Source organism: Actinia tenebrosa, unplaced genomic scaffold, assembly GCF_029948245.1.
Source record: "Actinia tenebrosa isolate PJP-AT-01 unplaced genomic scaffold, QUT_ActTen_1.0 PGA_scaffold11__36_contigs__length_13525064, whole genome shotgun sequence".
In the NCBI taxonomy this organism is placed as follows: Eukaryota; Metazoa; Cnidaria; class Anthozoa; order Actiniaria; family Actiniidae; genus Actinia; species Actinia tenebrosa.
In genome coordinates, this window is record NW_028292571.1 from 12,615,484 (window position 1) to 12,629,847 (window position 14,364).

General features: G+C 37.3%; 1 protein-coding gene across 1 annotated transcript; it reads left to right on the forward strand.

Moving 5' to 3' along the window:
- Positions 1–8,725: 8,725 nt before the first annotated feature.
- LOC116297673 (uncharacterized) lies at positions 8,726–14,296 on the forward strand. Its single transcript, XM_089027329.1, has 3 exons — positions 8,726–8,857; positions 11,910–12,024; positions 12,337–14,296. Exons 2-3 carry the CDS (start codon positions 11,914–11,916, stop codon positions 13,294–13,296), a joined length of 1,071 nt encoding a protein of 356 aa, XP_088883455.1. The 5' UTR covers positions 8,726–8,857; positions 11,910–11,913; the 3' UTR covers positions 13,297–14,296.
- Positions 14,297–14,364: the final 68 nt, after the last annotated feature.

The following is a 14,364-nucleotide window of genomic DNA, read 5'->3' on the forward strand; positions in this document are numbered from 1 at the left end:
GTAAAATCAACAACTGCAGCAAGTTTTGAGGCAAATCGTTGAGTGAAACATTTTATTGTCATGACTTTAAAAAAAAGAAGGAAAAAAAAAAAAAAAAATCGTCCTTTTTTCACGAGGGTAGCACTTAATAGCCAGTGGCTAACAAACCTGTGGCCCTCATTCCATGATCGAATTGGAATTTAGGAGTTGATTTTTGCGGAGGGAGGAAAACCGGAGAACCCGGAAAACCCTCGAAGCACAGGAGAGAACCAACAAACAACTCTACTCATATACAACATCGAACCCGGCGGGACTCGAACTCGGGTCGCATTGATGAGAGGCGAGCGCTCACACCGCTACGCCACCCGTACTTTATCACAACTCCCATACATTCCCTTATAAACCATACACAGGAACCTTGTTTGGGCTGCCTGTGGGTGAACAAGGGCACTTCCGATGACATGTCGCAATTCCGGAAAACGGAACCTGTGTTGCGTAAGTTGCTGTAGCAATTTTCTTCCGCTCTTGAATACCATGTTTTCGGCGATAGCGAGAACTGAATCAGTAGAAATTAGGAACCTCTGTTTCATCGTCTCTTCGAGAAAGATCAACCAACATGAAATTGTTGTGTTTCATATTATCAGCTCTGTTGCAATACATGGTATGCTCAGCAAACCCAAAAGACAAAGACTGTGCGAATAACTTCACTTTTCCTACACTTCAAGCTCAGCATACGCATGTTGGTAATCTCTTGGCCGCAGTGGACCTCAAACACGTGTACAATATTCACTCTGATAGAGAAGAGACTACGAGGAAAGAATCGAGAATTATGCTCAAGAAAGACCAAGGAAAGTGGGTGTATTTTTGGACATCCTTTAATAGCTATGCCAATCCTAGGACTTTGTACATTCGGTTCAATGGGGAACGCGTTTTGGCGTCAATGGCGAGTCATGAAGTCACCTATTTGCGTGACACAGTAGAAACTAAAAGGACATGGTCTTGTATCAACTGGTCTTTAAAAAAAGGTCAGTCTAGCTCCAATGTTTTCTCTTCTTACCACAGTAACAGCGTTCAATCGGGTTCAGAACTTTACACGGATAGAATTGAAATAAAAGTGTTATCAGACAACGTTCCATTAGGGCCATCGAAAGACCTCGAATGCTTCAATAAACAGTTTCCAACTCTACAAAATGCATCTTCCAAACACAAGCTGCGCATTAACATTACTAAAATGTTTTACAAGCAAGTGGGAGCTTCTCGGTGGTGTTGTCAAGATAAAAAGGAAAAAAGTACAATATTAGACCTCGCCGAGGGACAAAAGAAGGTCGTTTCACTCAAATACGTATCTATCACACATAGCATTGCCGCTTCAAAAGAGATGAAAAGTCTATTTAAGGACGAGAATCCGAGAAACCTTACGCTAATGTTGAGCAACGGCGTGTTGTATGCTGGTATGGCTTATCTAAAAGAGACAGCTATGTACGATGGCTATGACCATAGGTGGATGTACACGTCGTCATGGATTTGTGTGAATGTCACTATCCCTATTGAAAGCAGAAGGCGGAATAAACTGACCCGAAGACTAGATTTGTCCATGTATTACGTCTATGCTCGAAGCGTACAGAAAAGAATAGATTATGTGCTGCTGGAGACATCTAATGCCACTGGGGTCGTCTCGTCCTTTACAGCAGCGGTCCTCGTTGCATCCGCTTTTGCCACTCTTCTGGGAACATCGCTAATATGAAAAATCAGGCTTATGTTCTTTTGTGAAACAAAAGGATGCGAAATGGTTTTGCGAAACGGTTTATGTAACATGTACAATATGAGCGGGAAATCTGTATGAGGATTTAAAACAGCGAGCTGCAAGCGATATCATGATGCGTGACAAAGACTTCAAGCTTACAGATATAATGGGTGCGTTTCCACTAGGACATTTTAAGAGTAGGTCTCTGTAAGACTCAAGCAAAGTGGGAAATGAAATTTTTTGACCACCCTTAAAATTTGGTGTGTGAGTAGGCCTTTATATGGGATTCACAAAAACAACAACAATTTGGTCACCAAATGTATTGTTGCCATGGAAACGACAAGTGTTTTATGAGACCTTAATTTCCAATTTTTGGAATAAATTAAACCCACTCGAAGGTAAAATTCAATGCTGTGTTTCTCATACATGTTAAACTTAATTTCCTTAAAACTTTCGTCAATTATAAAGTATCTTTTCTAGTTTAGAAAAATACCAATTATTGTTAGTTTGTTATTTTGTACATGAAATATTCGTGCCTTCAAGTAACCGATGTATCAACTGTTTTAGCAACAAGATAAAATGGTCAAAATGTTTTTTGGTCGTTCTCCAAAAGTATTGCATTTCTAATATAGAGGCTTGGTGGGAAGTTTTCTGAAACATTGAAGTTACCAATTCGTGCAAAATCTCTGCGGGTACGATCATCTTTAGTCCTTGGATAGTCAAATTATAAAGCCTAAAATTCAAAATGTCCTAAATTCAACCATATCAAAGCTTCGAAAATTAGCACCAAAAAGATGCCAATAAGCTAAACAAGCATTAGAGGTTGAAGGGTAATACCTAAATAACAAAATTCTAGCAAAAAAAAAAAATGTTCTGGTCTGCAAACACGGTAAAAAAATTTTTTATCCAAAGTAAACAATGGGCTATTTGCAATTTCCGTCATTTTCAACCTACCTTTATCGTTTCATTGTGACTTTTGTGGCGCTCAACTTTCCAAATTTTCACAAGGAAATGTTTCTTGGAGACTCAATAAGCATTTAGCAAACTAACCTTGGTCATAAAGAGCTAAAATCCAAGCAATAATTAAGTGGTTCTATTAAGGATTACAACAGAATACACAAGTCATCGAATTCTCGTTCGAAGCAATACAGCATTTATAGTTTCTTCGAGCTTCAAAATTCCTGTATTTCGTGACAACATTACCTGTAAGCTGTTAATTAACATGAATGCTGAACTTTTGAAGGCTACAAAGTAAAAAAATATGCTTATTTTGAGAATATTTGAAAGAAAGAATTCTTGATCTAAAGTTGTTGTTCTCATTTTCAACCGCTGACCGGAAGTTTGGAAAAATGAATGAGACAGATTTTGTGGTGACCAGACATCTTCAAACATTCGGCCTTGGCAAATGTACTCACTTAGTCAATGAATCTGATTTATTACTCTGCCGCGCAGGTAATTATAATTACAGGTATTTCATGTTCTGCCAAATATGGCCCATTTTAACTCACATATTACAACATTCAATCTTATATGTGTATAATTCGCTGACCGGAAGTTTGGAAACTGATGATTTTCTCTGATTGGACCTGACAATTCGAGAGACATCTTCTCCAGTAAATGCCAAGCTTATCACGATGGTGGTTGCATATACAAATTTATTAAAATCTTCTAGTGATATGATTGTCAAAAAATCCTGTTGCGGGGTTAACTTGCAACGGCAGATCTAGGGTGCATGGGGATTTTGTTCCCCTTCCCCCTAGATCCCTAGATGAGCTGTTATCTACTGCATTATTGGGGTTTGAGTTTGTAAGCAAAGGGTGCACCCCCTCCTAAAACGAAAATCCTGGATGGTGTCTCCCCCAATAGAAAAAATCCTGGATCCGCCCCTGACTTGCACGGCAATTATATACCAGCATGCGAAGAATAAATTCTTGACAAGAGCGCAGTGAAAACAGAAGTGAAAGATCGTCAAGGTAGTCGGCATGCATGCTTTGAATAACGTTGTTTTTGCTTCGTTGTTTTTTTAAAATACTTAATCACAAGATATACCCCTCTCTTCCGCTACTAAAAACTCCGTTCCTACAACTCTATTTTCACATAAACTTGTCAAAATAGAAATTCGAAACTAAATTATTAACTTTAAAGGGGGACTAACATGAAAATCCTCCGAAATTTAATTTGACTAAAACTTCAATCGAATAATCTTTAACGGTTTAATAATCACTGGTTAAATTATTATTTTTTATATTCCAATGGGAAGTATTATATTTTTATGAATTTTATAGGTGTCTGTGACGTCATACACTCAACACCAAACATCGCTCCATACATTTCTTTATAAATAATTTCATGTTTTACTCTTTTTCTATTAAACACAAAGGTCCGCTGAAAATTTAACTTTCGAACTTGTGGTTAGACTGAGTATAAAACTAGCGGAAATTTTGATTACGAAATACAAAGAAATGTATGGAGCAATGTTTAGTGTTGAGTGTATGACGTCACAGACTCCTATAAAAATTGGTAAAATATAATACTTCCCACCCAAATATCAGAAAAAAACTTTAACCAGTGATTATTAGACCTGTAAGGGTTATTCCAGTAAAGGTTTCAGCAGAATTAAAATTTGGATGATTTTCGTGCTGGTCCCCCTTTAATTATTGTAGAAAAGAATAAGGTCGATAAATGGCATACCACAAATTGAAGTCATTAACAAATGGCTGAACATGAAATACCTGTAATTATAATTACCTGCGCGGCAGAGTAATAAATCAGATTCATTGACTAAGTGAGTACATTTGCCAAGGCCGAATGTTTGAAGATGTCTGGTCACCACAAAATCTGTCTCATTCATTTTTCCAAACTTCCGGTCAGCGGTTGAAAATGAGAACAACAACTTTAGATCAAGAATTCTTTCTTTCAAATATTCTCAAAATAAGCATATTTTTTTACTTTGTAGCCTTCAAAAGTTCAGCATTCATGTTAAATAACAGCTTACAGGTAATGTTGTCACGAAATACAGGAATTTTGAAGCTCGAAGAAACTATAAATGCTGTATTGCTTCGAACGAGAATTCGATGACTTGTGTATTCTGTTGTAATCCTTTATAGAACCACTTAATTATTGCTTGGATTTTAGCTCTTTATGACCAAGGTTAGTTTGCTAAATGCTTATTGAGTCTCCAAGAAACATTTCCTTGTGAAAATTTGGAAAGTTGAGCGCCACAAAAGTCACAATGAAACGATAAAGGTAGGTTGAAAATGACGGAAATTGCAAATAGCCCATTGTTTACTTTGGATAAAAAAATTTTTTACCGTGTTTGCAGACCAGAACATTTTTTTTTTTTTTGCTAGAATTTTGTTATTTAGGTATTACCCTTCAACCTCTAATGCTTGTTTAGCTTATTGGCATCTTTTTGGTGCTAATTTTCGAAGCTTTGATATGGTTGAATTTAGGACATTTTGAATTTTAGGCTTTATAATTTGACTATCCAAGGACTAAAGATGATCGTACCCGCAGAGATTTTGCACGAATTGGTAACTTCAATGTTTCAGAAAACTTCCCACCAAGCCTCTATATTAGAAATGCAATACTTTTGGAGAACGACCAAAAAACATTTTGACCATTTTATCTTGTTGCTAAAACAGTTGATACATCGGTTACTTGAAGGCACGAATATTTCATGTACAAAATAACAAACTAACAATAATTGGTATTTTTCTAAACTAGAAAAGATACTTTATAATTGACGAAAGTTTTAAGGAAATTAAGTTTAACATGTATGAGAAACACAGCATTGAATTTTACCTTCGAGTGGGTTTAATTTATTCCAAAAATTGGAAATTAAGGTCTCATAAAACACTTGTCGTTTCCATGGCAACAATACATTTGGTGACCAAATTGTTGTTGTTTTTGTAAATCCCATATAAAGGCCTACTCACACACCAAATTTTAAGGGTGGTCAAAAAATTTCATTTCCCACTTTGCTTGAGTCTTACAGAGACCTACTCTTAAACTAGTTTAACGAAAAAATACCGGAAACACCAGTGGAAACGACTCCGACCTAACTTAAGCTAGTTTAATTAGTCAACTGTTTACACGCAAAAAAAAGCCGAGTTTAGTTGCTTCAACTCCGGAAATGACACCTTTGATAAGCTACCTAAAAAGATGGCTTAAGTTGGACTACCGCCGGCCGTGACCAATCAGAGCTCACCATTTGACAATTTGCTGTCAAAATGTTTATCTAGATTAACTTGAAAAGCACCAGACGGAAGAACGTGGGCTCTGTCTCTTGTTGTATTCCTAACCTCAGATTGCGAAGAAATCGATTTCGCTTTCTCAAGAATAAAGCAAATGTTAAAAGCAGTGTTGTAAACACAAGCGCTTCTTGTCCCGCCACTTTTTGAATCTCGCGCTATTTATGGTAATGTGATCTATCTAGTTTAAAATCACCTCAAATTACATAATGGAAACAAGCTGCACATTTATTCTAGTTTAAGCTGGTATGTAAACAAACACCTAGAGGAATTTTAAACTACCAAAAATGTCCTAGTGGAAACGCACCCACAAAGCTGAAGTCGTGAAGTCATTTCCGGTTATTTAAACTTATTATTTTGAGTCCATGTTTTACAGATTCCGAGTCCAGTACAGTCCAATCCAGTCCATGTTTTACAGATTTTGAGTGCTATCCAGTCCAGTCCAGTCCAGTCCATGATTTACAGATTTTTCTTAGTTCAGTCCAGTCCAGTCCAGTCCAGTCCAGTCCAGTCCAGTCCAGTCCAGTCCAGTCCAGTCCAGTCCAGTCCAGTCCAGTCCAGTCCAGTCCAGTCCAGTCCAGTCCAGTCCAGTCCAGTCCAGTCCAGCAGTCCAGTCCAGTCCAGTCCAGTCCAGTCCAGTCCAGTCCAGTCCAGTTAATGTCTTACAATATGCCTCACGGTAGTGATTTTGTATTGTTGCTAAGGTCATTAATCATTCATGAACTTTTTAAAAATTTATTATACAACTTAAGCCTAGTACTAACTTATTTTTTCAAGGAATGCCTCTGCAAAAATTGTTCTCTTTTTGCCAGTTAAGTCTAGTCTTAAATTCATACTTACCATAAATAGAAATATATATATATAGAGAGAGAGAGTAAAGATTGGATTAAAGACGAGACATGTTCACTGTAACTCCGAGTTTCGTGCTTACGCACTCATCAGACAGACTTTAATGAAACATATTCCTATTACTGTGATATTTATATACAAGAGGTGTAATGATTATTTACAAAAGAAGTATTGTTCGGAAAGGAGTTAATTAGCTAGGCCTGGATTTCTATTGTTCATCAGATAGAACTTGTTTTCATGTCGGCATTTGGAGATCAATTCGGATCGCTTGTTTAAAAGAGTGTCGCTGTTTGCTTTGATGATAAGTAGCTTAAAGATAACAACAAAGACTACAACATAGAATGGACAATCATCACTTCAGCCAGACCATACAGCAACATTTCTAAGAGGTGTGACCTGTGCTTAACAGAAAAGCTACTTATCATCAAAGCAAACAGCGACACTCTTTTAAACAAGCGATCCGATGCCGACATGAAAACAAGTTCTATCTGATGAACAATAGAAATCCAGGCCTAGCTAATTAACTCCTTTCCGAACAATACTTCTTTTGTAAATAATCATTACGCCTCTTGTATATAAATATCACAGTAATAGGAATATGTTTCATTAAAGTCTGTCTGATGAGTGCGTAAGCACGAAACTCGGAGTTACAGTGAACATGTCTCGTCTTTAATCCAATCTTTACTATATATCTATTGCTCTGCATCCCTACGCATCGAGCACTGTTTCAACAGTATAGACCACATTACATACTTTGTTATATATATTATATATATATATATATAAAATATTACATAAGATATATATACCTCTCGAAAGTTTGTACCTTTAATTTGTCCCGTTTCTTTTGTTTCGTTTCATTCTTTTTTTTACAATTCTTTTTTGTTTTTCTCAAATTGCTTCCGCCTCGAATAGAATACTTCTTTGAGAAGCTAAATTACTGAAAATTTGAGTAGACAAATAAAAGATCTTTTCACGGCATCTTTAACTTTCTAGGTCAGTTTATACACCCAAGTTATTCCTAATCCTGCACTGAGCCTTGAATTTCAGCAAAAACTAAGAAAGAATATGCGTAGACAATTTCCGCCACGTAATTCGCAGCCCCACCCCCAATCAATCACTTTGATAGTAGACTTTCATTGGTAACTGACACTTGAACATAAATCAGACTTTACGCGCATATCTGTATCATATGTCCGTAAAGGACTCTTGGGTTTTGCCGTAAATACCCTTGGATACTGTTGCGCAATTTTGGCATTTTCTGACGCAGAAAAGGCACGGAGACACGCAACCCATTTTTAGGGGCTGTTTATATGGAGCGAGCCAGCCCAGTAAGCGAGCTAGCCCGCTTGGCCGAGATGAATTTTGGATTGCGTTTATATGGGAAAATTCAGCCCGATTACCGGGATGAAATCAGTCATGTGATCATCCAGCCTCGTTAGCATACGAACTCGTCCCGCGAAAATAAAATAAAAAACATGGCGGCATGCGCAGTAGGATCAAATCCAGCCCGCTTACCGGGCTGGCTCGTTTATATGGGAATTTTTCCATCCCGCTTGCCGAGATCTCGGCACCGCCCAACCGAGATCTCGGTAAGCGGGCCAGCCCGTCTCCCCATATAAACATTAAAATAAGGTTCAATCTGTTGGGTTCGAGTTACGTAACTCGAGTTTGATTTCTAACTCTGTTTGTCATCGAGTTAAGCACAGATGTCAAAGTGGGCGTGGCCCGCAAAACATGGGTTTGTCCGAGCGCGTAACTCGAAAAATGTGTAACTCCAAAATCGTAACTCGAAGAATACCTTATCTCGGCTGGCTCGCCTCCATATAAACAGCCCCTTAGACAGGGAACCCAGTAACAAACTTATTTCATCAAGCATGCGCAGTAAGGATGTCGGGGAATAACATTGGGCTTGTTCTTGGTAGCGATAGCAGTTGTGCTTTTGGTTTTTATGGTCTTTCAAATAATATCTTGTCAATTTGTTTGATTTTCCTGCACAGACACACTGTTTTCTGGTCAACTGATACGTGAGGTAAGTCAGGAATGATGTATTGGATTTCTTATTGGATATTTAGTGCTGTTTGTAGGATCAAAGTGCTGATGAGTACTCGAGATCACTCTAGTCATTTGTAAACGATATCAAGAAATAATCGGTATGAAATTGAGAAACGAAGACAAGTATGCAAATAAAGTTCAATGTAGGAGCTTTATTGTATTCAAATACGCTTCGTTACTAGTTTTATTTTGTCAAACAATTCTATAGTGAGGTGTATTCGAGAACTTTGGTGAATATATTGATGCGAATATAAGCTTACTACTGCTTTACTGTGCATCAAACTGAACAATATTAAACAAACTTGAAGCAAAGTTATCATCCTAGACAATTTTTATGGATTTTGAAATAATTTTACATTCAAGTTTTTGACTTTAGTTCACTATTAGGGGTTGAAATATCTTCCAATAGACTGGCAAAGCTACAAGAAGGAAGCCATCTTGCTTTTTCCACAGGGAGCCCAAGATTTAAAAAATCTTTATCGCTATGAATTCTACAGCGTCAATAATAATAATAATAATAATAATAATGACGAACTTGGACAGTTGGAGGAAGAACTCAATAATGAGAGGAAAAAATATGGGGAAAAAATGAAGAAAAAAAGCAAAGGAAAAATGGGCATTTAGCTAGGAGGGAGGGGGATTTTGCTCATCCTATGCAGCCCTCATCACCACCACCAATAACCTTTGTTTTAACACAGAGTCTTGTCATACTTTATGCTCTTCCAGAGAGCAGTTAGGGGCGAGGTCAAAACAATGGTCCAAAATAGGGACCCGATTTTATGAATTAAGGTGGTGGGTACCGGTACATACCCCCTCCCCCCTCAGAGACTTGTTCAAATGCTCAATACTGGGGGTCTGTAGTGGCAATTTCTATACACAAATATGTTTTTTTAGCATACGTGCAGACAGGTAGTCTATTCATTTTTATGGGTTGGCTTTTAGTTTTGGAGATGTTTGGTGACAAAATCTAAGATTTCACTTCCAGAGGTGGTGGGTACCGGGTAACACCACCCTTCCTCCCTAAATCAGGTACAGTGAGATGACAATTGTTTTGCCCTCATCCCTAACATAAAACTAACAATAAATAATAATAATATAAATTTAAAAGCTAAAACTAAAGCCTAAAATTTTATGCATAATTACAATATATAAACAAATTGCTTACAATACTCCAGTTTCGAGTTGTCTTTGCTCAGCCTTAGTCTAGGTTGTGTGTTATAATGTTCAGCTATTCAACCAAAACCTGTGGCATATTAATCAACTCATATTGTTCTGTAGTGCGTACATTCCTTGCTATACAATGGACCTTAATGAAAGAAAATACCACATTTGTACACAATCTAATCACAGGCTAAGACTGAGCAGAGGTGAACTCAAAATGGGAGTATTAGGTGCTCATCTCTGATATTGATTTTAGTTATTCCACAGATAGGCCCCCTCACAGGGAAAAAAAAACGGATTCCCAATTTGGGAATTTCCTTGAATTCCCAATGAATGCCCATCCAATTCCCAGAGAGAACGAAATTGGTAACGTGGCACTGATTCTTTCTATTGGATATTAGAAGGAAATTCCCAACAATAAATCCCAACGTTGGTGTTAGAATTGGGAATTCAAGGGAATTCCCAATAATTCCCAATTTGGGAATCCGGTTTTTTTCCTGTGCCTGTAGGAAATTCTTTGTTTTAGGCTTTAGTATTTGTTGTAGGTCAGTGATGAGCCCATTTTGAAAGCAATGCAAGAATGAATGAATGAACCTTGTGCATATACTCAAAGAGCTCAGAAAGATAACTTGGAATATGGTCACTTCAGATTTTATACATGAGACTGGCCAATTCACCTTTTCGGCGCTAGCTTGGATTGTGTTACAGTCACCAAAAAGTTCGGACATCATTCTCAGATTTCCATACAAATTCACTGACTTTAAAGAGAAAATTTGGGTACAGATTTCTTTAGTTAGCTCTCTTAACAGCAGTAAGAAAAGCTTCAATCAAGCTAGAAAAATGATTTCTTACTTGTATTTAGAGAACTAACTAAGCATTAACCAAGTAAATAGTTCATTTAGAGTCAGTACATTTGTATGGAAATGAAACAACAATGTTCTAACATTTTGGTGACAGTAACACAATCCAAAACAATTTATACTCGGTGACGGCTAGCGGTGAAAAGGTGAATTGACTTTTGTACCTTTCATTAAGGTCTTTCCAGCCAAGTTGTTTTAGACTGATCTGACTCCAAAGTTTGATCCAGTTATAATTCTAGCAGCTAGTCTTGAAGCTTGCTCTGAACAATCATAACTTAACAGAAAGACAATATCAATTTACTTGTTTACAAAATGATGTCCATGAGATGTGAGCTAATGCTCAGTATCACTGTATCACTTGTATTATAATCATCATCATCATCATCATCACCACAGATGATGATGATGATGGTTAACATTATAGATGTTGCTCAACATCAAAGAAAGATGCTTTTACATACGCTCATATAATTTCCTTGGTTTATGAAAATTTAGGGTTTCTGCATAAACTCAATTAAAGAATCGTTGTCGGGCTCAGAAACATAGAAAATAGAAGCTGTGACCGAAATGGCACATGGGAAATGACAATTAAATTATAATTTATTCATTTGGCTGATAACCAATATAAATACCCTGCATTGATTGTCCTTGCTCTGCAGTCTTAGTTGGGCTCATAACCAATATAAATACCCTGCATTGATTGTCCTTGCTCTGCAGTCTTAGTTGGGCTCATAACCAATATAAATACCCTGCATTGATTGTCCTTGCTCTGCAGTCTTAGTTGGGCTCATAACCAATATAAATACCCTGTATTGATTGTCCTTGCTCTGCAGTCTTAGTTGGGCTCATAACCAATATAAATACCCTGCATTGATTGTCCTTGCTCTGCAGTCTTAGTTGGGCTCATAACCAATATAAATACCCTGCATTGTTTGTCCTTGCTCTGCAGTCTGACATCTCACTTCATAATACATCCTTGCTAATAATGAGATTTGATATTTATTGTAGTAAAATGGAGTCAAATGTCCATATAAAGATAGAGGAAAGGGACTTGGATGAAATGGAGATGTACAACATCGTTACTGTAGAACCCAGTTGGCCAGAAGATCCTTCTGTCTCTGAGGTGAGTTTGTTCTTGATAAATTATTCAGATAAATTATTCTTTATTTTGTCCTGTCCTGTCCTTTCCTCTCCCATCCCATCCCATCCAATTCTGTAAAAACGAAATATGCCAACCTGAATAATGTAATAATGGCTTAGAAGTACCCTAAGTAAGTACCCCTTTTGCAACCTGGTACAGTTATACCTCATAAGATATATTTACTGTACTCCTAGGGACTGAGCTCACAATTCATGTGTAAAGAAAATTCCCTAGTCTTTTAGATAGTGGTATAGAACAGGGATGGTGCTAATGTTTTACTTGTTGTTATTGTAGAACACCATGCTGAGAGTACAGAATAGTGATATACCTCCAGAATCAAAAGAACTGAGCAGTGTGGCTACACAGACTGAAGACTACGGCTGTGTTAATCACTGTACTTCAATGTATTTTGACAATGAAAGAGATATGGAAAATAGAGAAAGCAAAAGCCATGAAATAAAAGGAGTAAGCGATGATGTTACGATTGATGTAAATGAGCAGAACACATTGAATAACACTGATGTTGACGATAACCTTGATGAAGTTAGTGAAGACCTTGAGATGGATGAGTCATTAAGTACCATGAAAGGAATTAGGAAGGAACTTCTACCAAATATACAACCTCAGCAACAAAGGAATACTATCCTTTATGACTGCTCTTATTGCGATGCAGCATTTAAGTGGAAAAGTTATCTTGATCTTCATGTATTACGTATCCATACCAGTGAAAAACCATATGAATGTTCGTATTGTGATAAGGCATTTGCACAGAAAGGTGATTTCGGTCGTCATCTAGGAACACATACCGGTGAAAAGCCATTTGAATGTTCGTATTGTGGCAAGACATTTACAAAGAAAAGTAGTCTTACAGTTCATCAACGAACACATACCGGTGAAAAGCCATATGAATGTTCGTATTGTGACAAGGCATTTACACAGAAAGGTGCTCTTGATGGTCATCTACGAACACATACCGGTGAAAAGCCATTTAAATGTTCGGACTGTGGTAAGGTGTTTACTGAAAAAAGCAATCTTAAAACGCATCTACGAACGCATACCGGAGAAAAGCCATATACATGTTCGTATTGTGAGAAAGCATTTTCAAAGAAAGGTGATCTCGGTTGTCATCTACGAACACATACCGGTGAAAAGCCATATGAATGTTCGTATTGTCACAAGGCATTTTCACGGAAAAATAATCTTGGTCGTCATGTACGAACACATACTGAGTCATGTCCAATACTGCCTAACTAATTCGGATGATCAGTGTGGCTGACCTCTCCTAGCAGAGGTCATTTTTCTGCCCTCCGTTTTGGTTGTAGGTCGGGGGAGAAAAATACCAGCCAGCTGTTCAGGCTATTCACTCAGAAATAGTGACTTCAATATTCCTAGATTTGATAATGTGAGTTTTATAAAATAAATTAAATAGTACGCATGCTGTGATTGGTTGATAGCCATGTTTGCATGAGGGTATGTAAACACAGTTGTGACGTCACAACTTTCGTGTTTTCCCGGTACAAGTTCAAAAATTAAAAATTTACAGTTTCCTTCGAGGAAAAAAACGCCCCCAAAAATGTATTTTGAAGACAAAGTTCCAAATTTTGACTTGTGTCAGGGCCACAGGCATAACCCTATGGTCTCATGCAGGTCTTTCTGATCGTAATATCATGACAATCTCTCGTTGGTCACCGCAAAGAGAATTCCCTCAGGAGCTACAACACACGTCCTCCGTCAGGACAGCTGCGGTTGTTCAGCGACGTGCTTTCTCATGATTTATTAAATGCACCGCCCGATAAAGAATACAAGTATTTCAAGGAAACAGTCAGCAGCTTCAAACGTTTTCCAGCGATAGCTCTTCAGCTCCACAAAATATCTTCTCGAGGCAAGACGAAACAATCAACTTCGCTGCCATGTTTTCTCGCTGTCAAATTGAGCAAAACCACGTTTCTTTCAACCGAGAATTCCATTCACAGTGACACTTGTTATCCACTTTTGATCACTTTCGTAAAGATAATCAATTCTGAAATCTTTTGTTAAGATTTCTATTCAATCTTTGGACATTTCTTTGTATTTGTTTTAAAGTTTTAGAATGATAAATGTTTAAAATAGCTAGCGATTCTTTCTCGCTTCACATTTGCCTCCTCGTCGTTTATTACACAAAATTTGATTGGCTAACGATCGAAGTTCGTGATGTATGGAGAATTTGTATTTTGATATGAGAATCAAATTCAAATAAAGATTTATTTTCTTGCAAGTGGTAATGTTTTCCGTTAGTATTTATTTTATAAAAGCAATAGAAAACTTTTTTCTCTGTGTTTACAT